Consider the following 19,405-nt stretch of genomic DNA (forward strand, 5'->3'; position numbering starts at 1 on the left):
GTATTACTCATTCGTTTAATAAAAATCCCTAAGGCATTAACAATTTGCCAATGACCAGAACAGTGTACACTCCTCCCAATACAGAGTAGTAAGGGGAGAAAAGTCAACAAATATGCAATAGAAATAAAAGATAATAGATTGTGAGTGTTTGCAATCCACCTCTCTGGCAAAAAAAAAGAGGGAGTTTTCCTGTATCAGTCCCTGGACACTGTCATAATACATAGTATCTCAGAAATTAATAAATGACAACAAATAAAAGAAGCTGGAGGAATTAAACTATGTAATAAAGTAAGCCAGAAAGGAGAATGAAAACAGCTACATTTGGGGTGAATCCGGGGAAGCTTAGAGCTGAGTAAAGCAAATTTCAAGAAGTTTTACCTAAGTTTTATGAATGAAATCATCTTAGGATTCTTGGAAGGAATTGGTTTAGAAAATGATTTAAATTAACATATTATATGCCTCTCCCTTCACATCTCTCCAGTTTTTCAATGAACAAAAACAAAGATGGGGGTTAAGTTGCAGGTATAAGGTGCCTATTACCTGTTCACTGTTGAAAAATGAATACTGTCAAACATTAAAAACAACAGTGTCTTTTAGGAAGAGAACAAAAACCTACCTCAACAAAGAAGACTAGATTTTCTAAAAGAGTAGGATGTGTTTTCAAGTTACCATCTTTAACTTCTAAGAGGTCACCTTTACATTTACTGAAGACATCTGAAAACAAAAATATTTTAGTTTTATTCAGCTTTTGTTTCAATGGTATTTTAAGATACACAACACAAAATCAAATAAAGAATAAGCAAATAAAAACTTAATCTTGAAAGCTATTTTTTTTTCATTTTCCATAATGAACCAAATTTTAAAGGACAGACTATCCATTCTAAGTTCTTTAAAAAGCCAGCTGGGCATGGCAGCTCACACCTGTAATCCCAGAACTTTGGGGAGGGAAAAGCAGGTGGATCATGAGGTCAGAAGTTCAAGACCAGCCTGGCCAAGATGGTGAAACGCTGTCTCTACTAAAAATACAAAACTTAGCAGGGCACAGTGGCAGGCGCCTATAATCCTAGCTACTTGAGAGGCTGAGGCAGGAGAATTGCTTGAACCTGGGCAGCAGAGGTTGCAGTGAGCCAAGATCATGCCACTGTACTCCAGCCTGGGTGATAGAGTGAGACTCCATCTCAAAAAATAAAATAATATAAAATAAAAATAAATAAATAAATAACCATGCTGACTATTGCCTATGGTCTTCAAAAGATAAAAGGTATCCTTATAAATTATATATTCTAGCGTCTATAACACCAGCGAAGCCTTTTCAGACAGGCCAAGAGCACAAGAAGACAAGACTCTAAGTGAATGATTTAGAAGGACTTGTACCATTATGGACTGAAAGACCAAAAAGGTACATTGTAAAAATCCATCTTCATAACAGATAATACATTTTATTCTCATAATCTTTATCATTACATTTTCAGACGGTCTTCATCTGAGCAATAAATTTAAGACCGAGCCAGGCTCAGTAGCAAACTCCTGTAGTCCCAGCTACTCAGGAGGGTGAGGCAGAAGGACTACTTGAGCCAAGGAGTTAAGAGTTCACCCTGGGCAACATAATAAGACCTCATCTCTTAAAAAAAAATCATTTAGGGTACTAAAAAGACTCTTATAAGACACTTATATGTAGGTTGGGCTCAGTGGCTTACGCCTGTAATCCCAGCACTTTGTGAGGCCAAGGCGGGCAAATCACAAGGTCAAGAGATCAAGACCATCCTGGCCAACATGGTGAAACCCTATCTCTACTAAAAATACAAAAATTAGCTGGGCGTGGTGGTGCAAGCCTGCAGTTCCAGCTACTCGGGAGGCTGAGGCAAGAGAATTGCTTGAACCTGGGAGGTGGAGGTTGCAGTGAGCCGAGATCGAGCCACTGCCACTGCACTCCAGCCTGGGTGACAGAGTGAGACTCCATCTCAAAAACAAATAAACAAACCAAAAAAATGATACATATACGTGACCTTTAACAATTCTATTCCTAGGAATTTAATCCCAAGGAAGTACTCAAATAATACCCTAACAATTTGTCCCAAGATATTCATTTTAGCATTGTTAGAAGAAATAACTCATATACGTAATATGTCACCAGTTGGAAAGAACATAAACTGGGGATATTAATACAATACTATAGAATATGATGCAGTCTTGAATAAATGGAATATACATAACTGACATGGAAAGGTTTTCAAATAACAAAAAAAATTGAAGTCAAAAAAGCATGTATTATATATATAAAATTTTCTATGTCTAAAAATTACTTTTTATCTGTATTTTCATACACACACATATATGTGTTTACGTGGCATCTAGGAGTATTTACTCCAAAGTGTTAACCATTACTTACTTATCTCTTGATGACTGGGCTTGGGAAAGGGGGAAAAGGACTTCCGAGCTATTACCATACAACCAGAAACAAACACAGAAATCTACAATAGGAAAACGTACCTTTTAACTGGTCTAGTAAAGACTTAAGACTATTTTCTATTCGTTCCTGGATCTCCATTGTATCCTCTAAAATTGAAAATAAAAAATGAAAAACTTTCAATTCCATTTTTAGTAAGATGAAGCAAGATAAATACCTGCAAGAAGTTCACAGGCAAGGACACTTTCTTTTCTCTAAAGACCCCTACGCACCTAAATTTCATTATTTTGAGACAAAAAGAAAAGGATGATGAAAGGAAAAGGAAGAAGAAAAGGAAAGGTATTAATTACCTTTCTGCCAAAGGTATTACCTAAAATCCTTTAAGAGGGCTTGAAATCTATGTGCTTCACTCTTAAATTGTAAGATCTACTAACTTTGCAATTTTTTCTTTTAAAAAAAAAAAAAGGCCTGCGGAGTATGTGTACTTTTCATTTTTTCACTGGGTTGAGAGCTTACAAAAAATCTCTTTCTACCAACTTTAGTGCTTTTTTTTTTTGAGACAAAGTCTCACTCTGTCACCCAAGCTGGAGTGCTATCTTGGCTCACTGCAACCTCCACCTCCCAGGTTCAAGCAATTCTCCTGCCTTAGCCCCCTGAGTAGCTGGAACTACAGGTGCCTGCCACCACGCCCAGCTAATTCTTGTATTTTTAGTAAACACAGGGTTTCACCATGTTGGCCAGGCTGGTCTCAAACTCCTGACCCTAGGTGATCCGCCCATCTCTACCTCCCAAAGTGCTGGGATTAAGGTGTAAATCACTGTGCCTGGCCAAGTGCTTCATTTTTAAAATCCAACAGCCTTTCAACAAATGAAGAATTTCTTCGACTTTTAAACCTAAAAAGTGATTTTAAATATGGAATGGACTTAAGCTTCTAAAACATTACTTTGTAACCTGTGACTGTACCCTCTTGTATACTAAACCAGACATTTCCAGAACAGCTTCCATGCACTCTAAAATTCTCCAAATGTGGCCGGACACAGTGGCTCACACCTTTAATCCCAACACTTTGGGTGGATCATGAGGTTAGGAGTTAAAGATCAGCCTGGCCAAGATGGTGAAACCCGATCTCTACTAAAAATACGCAAATTAGCTGGGCATGGTGGTGGGCGCTTATATTCCCAGTTACTGGGGAGGCTGAAGCACAGATCGGCTTGGACCCAGGAAGCAGAGGTTGCAATGAGACGAGGCAGTGCCACTGCACTCCAGCCTGGGCGACATAGCAAGACTCAAAAAAAAAATTTTCCAAATGCGAGGTTACAGACATTTTATTACATGTACTACGTTTTCTATTACAAAGACTCTGTAAACACACAGTGTACACTTACCTAAACCACTGGTATCCAACTCATAAATATCATTGACAAGATAAAAAGAGCTTATTTGGCACTGAGAACAGCCAGAATTAAAGAATCCACCCATTCTGGTAGGCACAGGACCCAGGAAAGGATACTGGAAAAAAGGGGAAAAAATAATGCCCTTTTAAATCCATTTTAGTCATACAAAATAAGAAAAACAGGTAACTAGTGGATAAAAACCTCTCTCAGTGATTAAGCTAAAGCCACTAATCAGCAAACTAATAACTGAATCATTATGGTAAAAACAGAAAATCTGTATTAATTTGTTGTTAGCTATTAAAAACTCACCATCACAAAAAAAAAAGTTATTTTGCTTTCTCCCTCACTATCTAGGATGGATACTGAGGAAGCCTCTACAATTCCCTCTGAGTCTAAAATATTCCTCTTTCTCCTACAGAAGCCATAAACTGGGACAAAACACAATTCCTTACTACTCACCCACCCCAAACTCCTATTTATAAAACTGTCATAAATATAATATTGCAACTGTGATGGCAAATACGTATTGATGGTACCTGAATATCCTTCTCAATAAATCGCTTTCCTGTCTCCAGGGCTGCCTCCAGCTGCTGAAGGAGCAAACGAACAATATCGATCCGGGAGGATACCCCATTCTCGGCAGTCTTCTCTGAGTTCTTTGGCTCTACAGGGTGGTTGAGACTTGGAAGTCCACTGATCAGCCTCAATGTTAAGGATCGGATTCTTAACCACAAGGTCTCCTCCTCTAAGGAAAGTTTCTTATGTTCTTCAGAAACATCCCTTAAACAGAAACATCCCCAAATTATCTAAGTTATTCGATCTGTTGTTGCTTTCAAATCTTTTAAAGTTAACTTTCATCAGTTAAGGTATCTTTGAATCGTTCCAGATTTCATTTACTAGCTGAAAGACCTAAGACAAGCCAAAATCTTCTCAAACCCCATTTCACTATCAACAAGATGGGAATAACAACCTAATTAATTTAACAGGTCATTTTCCCTGTAAGTGAGACTTTGTTCCCTGATTATAAAAATAATACTTGAGGACAGTTGTGGTGGCTCACACCTGTAATCCCAGCACTTTGGGAAGCTGAGGTGAGGGACTGCTTGAGGCCAGGAATTGGAGACCAGACTAGTAAATATACCAAGACCCAGTCTCTAGAAAAAAAATACAAAAAATTAGCTGGACATGGTGGCACACACCTGTATTCCCAGCTACTAGGGAGGCTGAGATTGGAGGACTGCTTGAGCCCAGGAGAGTTCAAGGCCACAGTGAAATATGATCATGCCACTATACTCCAACCTGGGTAAGATCCTGTCTCTAATAATAATAATGCATGATATAAAAATTTCAAATGATAGAAAAAAAGTACAAAGTAGAAAGAAAAGGTGTCCTGATAAACTAATACCCACAATATTATCAAGTTTGGTATAGATCCTTTTAGACTTTTGTAATGCAGATATATAAAAATCTAACTAAAAATAGGGGCTGGGTGCAGTAGCTCACACCTGTAATACCAGCACTTTGGGAGGCCCAGGTGGGCAGATCAACTGAGATCAGGACCAGCCTGATCAACACGGCAAAACCCCGTCTCTACTAAAAATACAAAAATCAGCCAGGTGTGGTGGCAGGCACCTGTAATCCCAGCTACTCGGGAGGCTGAGGCAGGGGAACTGCTTGAACCCAGGAGGTGGAGGTTGCAGTGAGCTGAGATCACACCACTGCATTCCAGCCTGGGCAAGAAAGAAAGACTCCATCTCAAAAAAACTAAAAATATTATTTATACAACTTAATAATTTTAAACAAATTGGTTACAGTATGCAACAGAGGCTCTAGCCCCCCCAAAAAGTAACTGGGAACTTTGCCCTCCAGCTGTTCCCTAAATGGTAAGAGTGGTTCACTGTGCCTAGACTGTTTATACAAACCATGTTATTTATCATGAATGCCTGCTTTCTTTCCACTCATGATGGACAGAGTGCACCTACATAACTAACAATGAAACCTTAAGCACCAAGTCTCTAATTGGCTTCCCTGGGCAGAAACATTCCACCTTATGTTACTGCATGTTTTCCTGCTGGAGAAAGGAGCATGCTCAGTGTTTCCCCTCAGAAGAGGGAAAAAGCACTGGAAGTCTGAGTTCTCCAGACTCTGCCTGTGCCTTTTTCCCTTCTGGATTCTGTCATGTGTCCTTTCACTATAATGTACCTTAGCCCTTGAGTGCAACTATATGCTCAGCCCTGTGAGTCTTTCTGGGACTCAAAAATCCTAATCACTGAATGGGGCCGTGGCAACGCATAAGTCACAGAATTTTCAAAACTACCTCATATATACATCTTAGCATTTTTCTGCATTGATTTATTTAGGTTCTACCTTCCTAGAAACAGATCTGCTGAATTAAATAACATGTCGCATTTTAAATCTTGACACATATCACTAAAATACCCCACAGGAAGGTTGTATAAAATTTATTCTTGTGTAAATGCATAGTAGGTATTTTCCACAAAGCCTTGCTAACCACAAGTATTCATCTTTTTTGCTAGAAACAAAATCTTTATTGCTATACAATGTTTCTTTGAAGTTCTTGTTAAGCCCTTTGCTCAGTTTCTTAGTTATTTTCTTACTGATTTATTAAGAGTTCTCTCTATATATGAAGGATATTTATATGAAGAAATTTACTATAAATCTTTAGAACTTAATAAATTTATCATTTCTATTTACAGAAGTTATATCCTTTATGGTTCCAGGTTTGATATAATGCTAAGAAAGACTTTCCTCGCCTATTTAAACCTATTTTCTATTATTTTCTTCTAGAATTTCTAAGGAATCTAGAATTTAGTCTTTAATCTGTCTGGAATCCTCATATATGCTGTGAGTAGATCTAACTTTTAGATTAACCAGCAGTCCCAGCATAGGGGTGAGTTATACTTGCTTCATTTGGCTTACCTATATTTTCTGATTCCTATAACAAATACATGATGTTATTTTATATTCACATAAAGTAGAGGTTTTTTTAAAAAATTTTGTAGTCATCCTAATTCTCTTTTTTTTTTTGAGATGGAGTTTCACTCTTGTTGCCCAGGCTTGAGTGCAATGGCGCAATCCCAGCTCACGGGTTCACAGCAACCTCTGCCTCCTGGGTTCAAGAGATTCTCCTGTCTTAGCCTCCTGAGTAGCTGGGATTACAGGCATCTGCCACCATGCCCAGCTAATTTTGTATTTTTTTTTTTTTTTTTAACTAGAGATGGGGTTTCTCCATGTTGGCCAGGCTGGTCTCGAACTCCCAACCTGAGGTGATCCGCCTGCCTCGGCCTCCCAAAGTGCTGGGATTACAGATGTGAGCCACTGCACCCGGCCTTTTTTTTTTTTTTTAAAGACAGAGTCTCACTCTGTCGCCAAGCCGCCAGGCTGGAGTGCAGTGGCGTGATCTCGGCTCACTGCAACCTCTGCCTCCCAGGTTCAAGCAATTCTCCTGCCTCAGCCTTCCGAGTAGCTGGGACTACAGGCACACGCCACCACACCCAGCTAATTTTGTATTTTTAATAGAGGTGGGGTTTCATCATGTTGGCTACGATCGTTTCAATCTCTTGACCTCCTGATCGCCCACCTCGGCCTCCCAAAGTGCTGGGATTACAGGCGTGAGCCACCAGCCCCTCCTTTTTTTTTTTTTTGAGATGAAGTGTTGCTCTAGCTGCCCAGGCTGAAGTGCAATGGTGCAATCTCGGCTCACTGCAACCTCCGCCTCCTAGATTCAAGCAATTCTCCTGTCTCAGCCTCCCGATTAGCTGGGGTTACAGGCACATGCTGCCACGCCCAGCTAATTTTTATATTTTTAGTAGAGACAGGGTGTCATCATGTTGGCCAGGCTGGTCTTGAACTCTGGACCTCAAGTGATCTGCCCACCTTGGCCTCCCAAAGTGCTGGGATAATAGGTGTGAGCCTCCATGCCCGTCCCATTCTAATTCTTTAAAAATAAATGGTTTTACCCAGGAGTTTGAGGCTGCAGTGAGCTATGATCTTGGTCTCTTTAAAAGATCTTGTCTCTCAAAAAAAAAAAAATTTTAAATTGCTTGGGGTTTAAATTCTAATTACCTGTCTTTTGGATCCCAGCTGAAAAAAACATTTAAGTCTCTATTGTCTCGCAAATCTTCCCATGGAATGTCATCTTCTTCTGGTCTAAGGTTCATTGACTTTATACTTTCTGCTAAGCTGGTTGATCTATGATAAAGAAAAATGCATGTATTATTTTAATAGTAAAATAACCAGAAAGTATTAACTAGGACTTCCTGTTTTACTAGACAGGAAGGGAAAAAGGATTTATTATTAAGGGCTCATATAATGTGAAATAGAACCAAGCACAGATCAAGCTGGCTTGTTACATGGCAAGAAAAAGTTTCTGGAAGCCCATGCAAAACAAAGGGGATCAGAATTCCTGAAATCTCTTGATTTGTAGGGAGGAAGGAACCTTTGTAAGTACAGTATGGACAAGGGGTTGATGACCATGACCTAACTGGCTTCTATAATGGTCCTAAAATATTGCTGGCAGTACTCTATCATTCCCCATGACATATATCAGGTTCTGTTTCCCCTCTTTCTCTTTCCCTTTTTTCCCCCTATTTTACCTTAAGGCTGCTAATAACACCCATGAGCCCATTAACAGCTCTTAGCAACTGATCTAATCTCTTAGTTCCTTTATAGCTCTTATGCAATACTTACATATTTGCTTCAAGTAGAAGGTCTAACAGCATCCGTTCAGTACGGACTTGTGCAAAATGAAGAGAATTATTCAGCCTGTTCCTAAAAGCGATAAACTCTGGGATCTTCTCAAATGCACCATATTTGTAAGCTTGAATAATATATTCTGAGGTCTGAGAAGGAAAAACACACCTTGGTATAAATAGTTCACAAGTCAGGCAATGTAAGTAAATCTTGCCAGCCAAAACAAAACGCTCAAACTAAAATTAAGTTTTAAATCTAATCTTTAAAGGTCTTGGTCACCAAGAATAATAATAGCTTTTTAAAATGTTATTTTTCTTCCTTCTTATATTTTAGACAAATGTCTCCTTTAGTAACATTACTAACTGTAATAAACAGCCTCTGCCACTAGCACATAAGCCTTCTCTTGGCAGTCATGTCTTTCAAGTCAATAAGAACTGAGGTTTTGTTTTGCCACATCAGTCAAAAATTTGGATAGTGCCATTCTGGAAGGGATATTACTCCATATTTTTCTGTCTCTAAGATAAGCTGTATTTCAAACAAAGGTTCCAAAAGCACCAGAATAATAGAACAACCTGCCCCCCACCCCGAATAAAAACCACTCTCCTTCAGAAAAAGACAGGCTGCTCCTTGGTTTTGTTTATTTTTGAATACTGTATCAGAAACATAGGGCATACGAGGACTAGGTCAGGATAGAAGACACCAAACAAAAGACCTATAAAAATTCACATTATAATCTATTCTGAGGACAAAGACTTCAAGAACCAAGTTTCTTGTCCATCTACATAGACTTCTGCTGGAAATTTCCTTAAACAAGTACGTGACGGGAACACTCACCACATGTTGCTTTAATTGCAGCTTAATACATATACAGAGATCAAACATTACAGAACAGAGGCAAGATAAAGAATTCTAAAAGAAATTCTGGCACAATAGAGAAAATCTCAGGGAAGAACATTTCATGGGTGTGGGTTTATGCCACCAGGATCAGAAGACAGGAGATCACCCCTTTGGGCCAAAGAAAGTATTATGCTCAAAGCCGATGTCTGCCCCAAAAAAAGATCCTTTCTAGAAAAGCCAGTCTTTTTTACATAGCCTCAGTTAATTGGCTCTGCCCCCATCTCCATTACGTCTGAATAATTTGCCCAGTAGGAAAATAGGCCAATAGTCAACAACATACCCTCTGATATACAGCCTTGCAGGGTTCATTTCAGGCCGCGGGATTGCGCCACGGGCGCTAATTCAACTGCATTCGATGCGGCTTTTAAACCCCATGGGACACCTCGGCGAGCTGTTTGCCTGAAGTATCTGGAGAAATTAGAGACGGACGGACACAAGAAAATTAAAAAGATTACTTGTGATCCTGCAGGTTTCAAGAAGGACTACCTGAAAAAGCTCGACTATACCTTCTAGCTTGATTAAAGGACAGTGATACACCCTATCAAGAGGAGGCCAGGATACTCTAAACACATATACCTATCCTATGGCCCCTTGGCTTAGAAAACATAGCAAGGTTTACTATATGCCCTTGTAACAGGAACTTACAGCTGTGGGGCGGGGAAAAACAACAACAACAAAAAAAACCCAGCTGGTTAGGAACACATGATTCAGCAATTAATCAAAAAGAAAGTATGACTTCAGTAACTCCCATCAGGGTTATAATTACAGTTTCAAAGTATGCTATGATTAAAGGAGGTAACCCAGCCTTACCAAGTGTAGGGGCAGTTTTAATTTCTAAGTGGTCCGTGGAACACCACTTTATTTATTTATTTATTTTTAGATAGGGGGGCAATAGATTTTCAAAGAGAAAAATAAGGGGCAGCAAAAAGAGTATAGTTTTTAACAAACTAAGAAGGTAACTATAGTTCTCTGGCTTATCTTTTTTAGATAGTCCTTCTATAGCACTGCAGTAAAGTACCACTGCAGAGTTAGACAAGTGTCTGAGATGCAACCAGTAGGACCAAGGCTGTGGAAATGTTACTATGTAAAGAAACAATCCCCTGCTGGAACTGCAGGCAAAACTGGAAGCCACAGGCACTTTAAAGACTTTTGAATGTCAAAGTATGTTGTCCGTACCTATTTCTACTCATTTATGCACCAATGAGGCTATTTAGATCCCGAATGGATTCCTGAAATGAACCCTGGTCACTGTAAAAATTAGTAAAATATATGGACATAAAACCCCTGAATAATTGATCTTTGTGAAAACCTAAAATAGACTTTTTTTTTTTGAGACACAGTCTCACTCTGTAACCCAAGCTGGAGTGCAGTGGTGCAATCTCAGCTCACTGCAAACTCCACCTCCCAGATTCAAGCAATTCTCCTGCCTCAGCCTCCCAAGTAGCTGGGATTAAAGGCGCTCGCCATCACACCCAGCTAATTTTTGTGAAAAACAGAGATATTAAAGGGAAATTTTAAAGAAGTAAAAACACATAAGTGACTTTTAGAGATATGAAAATCTAGTGCTTATTCTCATATTTTTAAAAATCTATACCAAAGTAAGATGACAACAGAAAATAACGTTACTAGAAAGAAAATCCCTTTGCAGACCTTGCAAATACAACTTTCAATCCCATAGCACAAAATGTTACTAAGCAGAACACTAGATTTTCCATATAAGTAAAAGTGTTCTTTTAAAGAGCTAGGTGGGAATTGAAATGCATCAGTCACCCAAGGAAAAAGCATCAGGGGATCCCAAAAACGATCAAGAATAAAAGATGCAGAGTACAGAGCTCTGGCTCTGAAGAGAAATTTCTAATACTCTAAGCAGAAAGTTGAACACACACAGTAAGACACTACAGTCATAATCTTTCTTAGCCTTAGACTTCTTTAGAAAACAATTCACACCACAGTCTCAACATTAAGGTCAAGGCACATGTTCCTTGCTGTACTGTAGTTTTCTTTTGGGGGGGATGGGTACAGTCTCTCTCTTGTCACCTAGGCTGGAGTACAATGGTGCAATCTCAGCTCACTGCAACCTCCACCTCCCAGGTCAAGCGATTCTCCTGCCTCAGCCTCCTGAGTAGCTGGGGTTACAGGCACCTGCCACCATGCCCAGCTAATTTTTATATTTTTAGTAGAGACTGGGTTTCACCATGTTGGCCAGATTGGTCTCGAACTGCTGACCTCAGGTGATCCACCCACCTTAGCCTCCCAAAGTGCTTGGATTACAGGCGTGAGCCACTGCGCCCAGCCTGTACTGTATTTTTCTTTTGCCTCTAGGACTCCTCAAGATTATGTCCTGTCAGAAGATTAAATAAGTTCCATCTTCTTGGTAGTAATCAAAATATATTTCAAGTATCCTAGTTTCTGATCAATAAAATGCTATAATTTTATCAGGCTCAACATTATATACATTCAGATGGATTAGTCACTTTTGCCATACACAACCATCAGAAAAACAACAAATATACAAAAAAAAACAAAACAAAACACTGAGGATGACACATCCCCTCAAACTGCTCCTAGGTGTCTCCTTTGCCTATATTACAATACTGTTGTAATTTTAGGTTTTTTTTTTCCTTTCAAAACAACTATTCAGACACAATATTTGTGGGAAGAAAAAAAGTAAAGCCTAATTCTGATGTATGTAAAATAATGTGTCTTTACTGATAACATATTAATGAGTACTATAAGTTGTTCTAGAATGCTAGATGATTAAAAGCTACAGGAAAACCAGCCACCAGGCTGGAATTAATCCCTTATTTACTCCCACTACCTCAAAGCTATTTGAAAAACAAATCTTTGAAAAGGAATCTTCAGTAAATCAAATGTTTCTTTAATCTCTCTTATAAAAACAGAAATAAGAGCATAAATACTGAGATTTCAGGAAACCAATTCTTCCGATTTTTTTGTTGTTGTTTTTAGTAACACTTCTTGAAAACAGGAGGGCAAGCACAGATACTTGAACACACAATAAAAATTCATAGGTTTATAGCTCATGCATGCTCGGAGATTTTAGAAACTCAACATCCTAGAGACGACCTTCTGACCTCAAAGCCAGGCCAGCACCTTCTGAGCAACATGCTCAGATGCTGATACTCATTCTCCTCTCTCCCTGATCAGAAGCTGTGCCACAAAATGAAGTCTGAAGGGAGATACCAATCACTGGGGGAGGAAGGGAGCCACTCTGGGGAGGGATACAGGACTAAGAACCAACTAATGGTACACAGCTCATGCTCTAAGCACAAGAGGCTGCTTTCCACCTACTCAGAGCTGTCCTTTGCTACTCCAGCCCTCTAGGTCACTCACTGAAACTTGTCAGAACATAATTACCATAAACTAAAAACAACAAACCTATATCCCATGTCCTGAAATGCTTCTGCCCTGCCTTCTATTTAATACACCCTTAAAGAATTAGATAAAAGATAGATTAGTCATCCTGTTATAGTAACAAAAAGGTCTTTTTAAAAATCCTCATGAGTGTTTGCCAAGAAGAACCCCAGAAACTAGCTTCCTTGCCAGTTCCTTAACTGCTCATAGACCATGAGAATGGAAAGCTATGGGCAGATAGCTGGCACGGCCAATTTCAGGCAATAAGGCTTAGAAGTCTGTGAAACCAAGTAGGCAGTGATCACCCTAAAGACATTCCTTTTCTCCATATTCACTGTTAGGCAGTTTTTCACAATTGGTTGACTGAGTACAGACCATATAGTTTTCCTACAAAAACTTCTGCTTGACCAACAAGTAGAGCTCAAGTCTGCTTACAGTGAAAAATATGGTGCAAATCCCATCCTTTCATTATGGCACAGAAAAGCTCTATTTTATTTGTTACTTCTTATAAAAACATATTATTCATCTAAGTTTCTTGGAATGTCTTTTAATTTTCTAAGAAAATATAAGTACATTTGCTGTTGGCAAAGAGCACAATGGATATAAATTTCAGAATTAAAGTAACAGCAGCTGCTATTGTAGAATGTTATATGGTATCCCAGGCTATGAATGCTTATGGGCTGTTTCTTACACACTTAGAAAAGTCTCTTGGAGATCAAAAGATAGGTCTAAGAGGAATAATACTTCCTAGTCAGTTAAGTACCAGTTTTAAATGCAACTTTCCAAGGATTCTATTAAACACACTCATTCTAACAAACACAAATAACTCTCTACCTCTTCCTACCAGCCTTGGACAGTAAGCTGTGGTCTAAGGGCACTTGCTAGTTCAGTATGGTGCACCTTAACGTGTACTTGTGACATGAGGTGACACGCTCCTCAATCGTGTGCAGTCAGCAGGCAAGATCACAGTTGGAAAATGGTTTTTCACTTACATCTTTCTGGTTGGAGTGAAAAAACCTGAGTGCGAAGTTACAGGATTGGGACGCAGCAGCATACTGACCTAGGGATTCAGCATATCGGGTCAAAAGATAACTAGATAAAAAGGAAAGAATAAAACAAAAGACATGTTATACTTACTTACCTACCTCAGTATCAAATATTACACTTCAAATTACTTGGCAAAAAAACAGCAAGGCATAAGAAAAAACTAAAACATACTGCCACAGAAATTATCTAATTCACAAGATAAATTTTTTTTAAAAAGCGAAAAAAGTTAACTCAGTTTTCTGGGAGACCTAAAGTTCTATACCATGCTTTCTTACACTCTGATGATTAACGGCACATAAAAGTTCTAAGACAATATAATGCTATCTTCCTCAAATAGCACCATAGAGAACAGAGAAAATGCCATTAAGTAATAATAGCATAATAATAAAGAATAGTCTAAATACAAATCCAAAATACAAATTCAAGCTCTGCTGGGGTCAATAAATAAAGTACATGTAGCAACTTTAACTACAAAGCAGAAATAAACACTTCAGAATAATGCTTGCTAAGAATAAGGGTTCAAAATAGATAGCTATTTGCTATCTCTGGGGAAAATTCACATTTCTAAATTGTGTACATTTTCAAATTACCACAAAATGCTAGGAGATATAAAAATCTTTCTGCTTTGCAACTGATCATAACAGGTTATTATTTAATTGAAAAGACTTAATATAAGGATCAACTTTAAAATCTAAGTTAGAGTCCTGGATACCCCACACTGGTGTAGCTAGCTGCTCATTATTCAGAGTATATACTACCAACCCAATGGTATCATGCTGGATATGCTTAGCATCAAGGCTGGAGTAAAGATCCACCACTGGTTCAAATGCACCCAGCATACAGTAGATTCGAACAAGCAGCAATTTGAACTGAGCATTGGAAGGGCTATGGGTTAATCCCTCTTCCAGCAAAGTCAGGGCCTGCCACACAGCGGTCTCATCACCTAGAACCAAAATACAGCATTATCCACTGATCCTGACAGCACATGAAGCCTTCCCAAAAATAATAAACAAAACCTTAGTGACATCATCACCCCCCATAAATGAAGTTAAATGATAGAGAACAAATTTTAGATATATATCTATAACCAAAATAAAGAATTTTCCCTAAACAGAGAATCCTTCAATAGTTAACTCTATTCTTAAACATGCCCACTGCAAAAATGATGCATATTTAAAGTGCCAAGGATTCCAGGAAGAGATGGACTTTGAAGGGAAACTGGAGTTCATCACTTTGTCCTGCAGGATTTCCTCTGTAAGACCCCAGACAGATGTTCTCTATAGACATCATTTTCCTTCCACATGTAATTTTACTAACAGAATGGCAAATAGGATGTTTGAAAATATTTACTCATTGATAATCAAACTAAACTGACTTAGTTAGAATTTTTTTTTTTGGTCCATGAAAATTCAAAAGGTACATGTATCTGTAGTTCAAGATTAACTTATTCTTTGGGATCCATCTAAAGAAAATACTATGAAATACAGATAAAGCTTTATATACAAAAATAGTTGTCATACTATCTAAAGTATGTAAAGATAGAAGAATGATTAGGTAAATTATTGCAACTTCCATGCATGGAAACTTCATATAACCACTTGACATTAATAAAGAGTTTTTAATTACAAAGAAAAATGTTTGTGCAAGAATGTTCAGTAAACACACATACAAAGAGAACACTCAAGTTAGTACAAAGAGTTGACTTCAACTCCTAAAATATGCACAGAGAAAAGAAAACAAACAAATATGTTAGCTGGGCATAGTGGCTCACGCCTACAATCCCAGCACTTTGGGAAGCTGAGGTGGGAGGATCACGTGCGCCCAGAAGTTCAAGACCAGCCTGAACAACATAGCTGGACCACGTCTCTATTAAAAACATTTTTGAAAAAATTAGCCAGATGTGGTGGTGCACACTGCCTATGGTGCCAGCTACTCAGGATGTCAAGGTTGGGAGGCTCGCTTAAGCCTAGGAGGTCGAGGCTGCAGTGAGCTGTGATCACACCACTGCACTCCAACCTGGGCAACAGAGTACAATTCTGTCTCAAGAATAGAAGGGAGAGAGAGAGAGAGAAAGAGGGAGGGAGGGAGGGAGGGAGGGAGGGAGGGAGGGAGGGAGGAAGGAATGCAGACGTGATAGAGTACTTTTGAGGTCCAGAAAAGTGAGATTTTAAGTAAACTGATTTCCACAATTTGTACGATCTACTTTTAAAGTCAATAACAATAGCTAAAATGAAAGCGCCATACAGTAAGATTTTAAGGCAATATTCTATATGCTGTTTTCCAAAAGAATATAAAGATAGGCCGGGCACAGTGGCTCACGCCTGTAATCCCAGCACTTTGGGAGGCCCAGGCGGGCGGATCACGAGGTCAAGAGATCGAGACCATCCTGGCCAACATGGTGAAACCCTGTCTCTACTAAAAAATACAAAAATTAGCTGGGCGTGGTGGCGCGCGCCTGTAGTCCCAGCTACTCGGGAGGCTGAGGCAGGAGAATTGCTTGAACCCAGGAGGCGAAGACTGCAATGAGCTGAGATTGCGCCACCGCACTCCAGCCTGGCACCTGGCAACAGAGCAAGACTCTGACTCAAAAATAAAATAAAATAAAAAATAAATAAAGATAGGCCAAGCACGGTGGTGCATGCCTGTAGTCCCAGCAGTTTGGGAGGACAAGGCAGATGACTTGAACCCAGGAGTTTGAGACAAGTGGGAAACATGGCAAAACCCTGTCTATAAAAAACACAAAGACTGGCCAGGCACGGTGGCTCACACCTGTAATCCCAGAGCTCTGGGAGGCCAGGGTGAGTGGATCACCTAAGGTCAGGAGTTCGAGACCAGCCTGGCCAACATAAAACTTCTCTACTAAAAATACACAAATTAGCCAGGCATGGTGGCAGGTGCCTATAATTCCAGCTACTCAGGAGGCTGAGGCAGGAGAATCGCTTGAACCCAGGAGGTGGAGGTTGCAGTGAGCTGAGATTGCACTACTGTACTCCAGCCTGAGCAACAGAGTAAGACTCATCTCAAAATAAAAATAAAATTTAAAAATAAATTTTAAAATTTTAAAACTAAGTAAACAAATAATGCAAAAGCTAGCTGGGCATGGTGTCATACACCATATTCCCAGTTACCCTGGAGACTGAAGTGGGAGGATCCCTTGAGCACAGGAGGTTGAGACTACAGTGACCTGTTATGGTGCCACTGCACTGCAGCCTGGATGAGAGAGTGAGATCCTGACTCAAAAAAAAAAAAAAGGCTTTCAGAAAAAATATTTGAGAGCATCAACTTCCTAAAGCACTCAATCCTTTCCAATTCAAATCAATCTCTTTCATTGCCCTCATCAACTTTCCAGTTCTGCCTGGTCCACCCTGAACAATGACTATTACTATGACTGGAGTACTTCAACAGCCCTTTCACTGACTTCAAGAAGCCCTGCATCTTTACAAGATCTACAATTGTATTTTACAAATGATTCTCATGTATTTGTCTGCACTGCAGGATTTGGGACAATTTACGTTTTTTTCTCTCTGCCCTCCATTTCCCTCATCTATAAAACTGTGACAGTAACTATATTATTAAAATGTTTAAATTGGCTGGTGGCTCATGCCTGTAATGTCAGCACTTTGGAAGGCCAAGGCGGGTGGATCCTACGAGGTCAGGAGTTCAACACCAGCCTGACCAACATGGTGAAACCCCATCTCTACTAAAAATACAAAAATTCACCAGGAGTGATGGTGTGCACCTGTTAATCCCAGCTACTCAGGAGGCTGACACAGGAGAATCACTTGAACCTGGGAAGCGGAGGTTGCAGTGAGCAAGATCACACCATTGCATTCCAGCTTGGGTGACAGAGCAAGACTCCGTCTCAAAATATATATATATAATGTTTAAATTAGTTATTTGTATAAAGTGCTTTCATATGCCTGATGATCAACTGTCTGTTGTTACTATAATCGTATGGTCACATATCTTGCTCAAAATACTAATATAAGAGACTAGCAAAGCTATAATAACTATTGGTGCTAGGCATAAGTAAGAAAGGCTGACTGTGTGGGGACCAAATTACTAAGTGACCAATTCATTCATGTTTTTATGTTTAAATGACTTTTGCAGCCTCATGAATCTAGGGGCTCAAATAACAAGTTCTCTGATGACAAGGATTTAATTCTCATCCCTGATACAATACAGTGCAACAAGTACTACTTGCTGGGCGTGGTGGCTCACGTCTATAATCCCAACACTTTGGGAGGCCAAAGCTAAAAATATAAAAACTTGTCAGGCATAGTGGCATGTGCCTGTAATTTCAGCTACTCTGGAGGCTGAGGCATGAGAATCACTTGAACCCAGGAGGCAGAAGTTGCAGTGAGCAGAGATCGCACCACTGCACTCCAGCCTGGGCAACAAGGGCGAAACTCCATCTCAAAAAAAAAGCAAACCTGAGTGCTCTGTGAAATGATCCATGAGGGCAGGGGTTGTGTTTATCTTGCTCACCACTGTCTCCTCGCCCTTTGTTTCTTCTGTAGTTTATCCTCGTGAAAAATATGCAATAAGGACCTAAAGTTATTTTTTTCTCCAAAATCACTAATAAGAGAAAACGTCAGGGGATGGGACCTAAAGAAAAGGCAATCCCAATACCATTTGCTGAATCATCCTTCTTTTCCCCAATCATTCACAATGCTTCCTTTACCATGTCTTATATTTTTGTCTTAAATGAGACAAACTGTATTCCAGAAAGAATTCATTTTCCTAGATATAAAATTTTTTGAAGTGAATAAAAAAGGATATTCTGTTCCATAGGCCTGTACATGCATTTTTTTTTTTTGAGACAGTCTCACTCTGTCACCAGGCTCACTCCCACCACTGCCTCCTGGGTTCAAGCAATTCTCCTGCCTCAGCCTCCCACGTGGCTGGGATTACAGACATGCACCCCCACACCCAGCTAATTATTGTATTTTTAGTAGTTATATACATGTACAGGACGGGCACAGTGGTTCACGCCTGTAATCCCAGCATTTTGGGAGGCCGAGACGGGCGGATTACAAGGTCAGGAGATCGAGACCATCCTGGTCAACATGGTGAAACCCCATCTCTACTAAAAACAAAACAAAACAAAACAAAAATTAGCTGGGCATGGTGCTCCTGTAATCCCAGCTACTTGGGAGGCTGAGGCAGGAGAATCGCTTGAATCCAGGAGGTGGAGGTTGCAGTAAGCCAAGATCATGCCATTGCACTCCAGCCTGGTGACAGAGCAAGACTCCATCTCAAAACAAACAAAGAAACAAACAAACGGAACAGACATCCATTCATTTAACATTATCCTGGTTACAAAGGGATAAACTGGAGACAGGTTTTTGTTTTATTTTTGAGATGGAGTCTTGCTCCGTCCCCCAGGCTGGAGTGCAGTGGCACGACCTCGGCTCACTACAACCTCCACCTCCTGAGTTCAAGCTATTCTGCTGCCTCAGCCTCCTGAATAGCTGGGACTACAAGCATGTGCCAAGACGCCCGGCTAACTTTTACATTTTTAGTAGAGACGACGTTTTGCCATGTTGGTCAGACTGGTCTTGAACTCCTGACC

The 19,405-nt window shown here is 39.6% G+C and overlaps 1 protein-coding gene across 9 annotated transcripts in view; it reads right to left on the reverse strand.

Annotated features, from left to right (window-relative positions):
* Nucleotides 1-19,405, reverse strand: part of NAA25 (N-alpha-acetyltransferase 25, NatB auxiliary subunit) — an 87,222-nt gene that overhangs the window by 22,880 nt on the left and 44,937 nt on the right. For all 9 annotated transcript variants that reach the window (XM_078337327.1, XM_054238895.2, XM_002753022.7 and 6 more), the window contains 8 exons: nt 14,593-14,773; nt 13,776-13,875; nt 8,512-8,663; nt 7,888-8,013; nt 4,338-4,581; nt 3,793-3,916; nt 2,491-2,556; nt 617-714 (listed from right to left, as the gene is read on the reverse strand). In XM_078337327.1, the coding sequence (XP_078193453.1) occupies nt 617-714; nt 2,491-2,556; nt 3,793-3,916; nt 4,338-4,581; nt 7,888-8,013; nt 8,512-8,663; nt 13,776-13,875; nt 14,593-14,773 (1,091 nt within the window). The remainder of the gene's footprint in view (nt 1-616; nt 715-2,490; nt 2,557-3,792; nt 3,917-4,337; nt 4,582-7,887; nt 8,014-8,511; nt 8,664-13,775; nt 13,876-14,592; nt 14,774-19,405) is intronic.

The sequence above is a fragment of the Callithrix jacchus genome, chromosome 9 (assembly GCF_049354715.1).
Source record: "Callithrix jacchus isolate 240 chromosome 9, calJac240_pri, whole genome shotgun sequence".
NCBI classification, from domain to species: domain Eukaryota; kingdom Metazoa; phylum Chordata; class Mammalia; order Primates; family Cebidae; genus Callithrix; species Callithrix jacchus.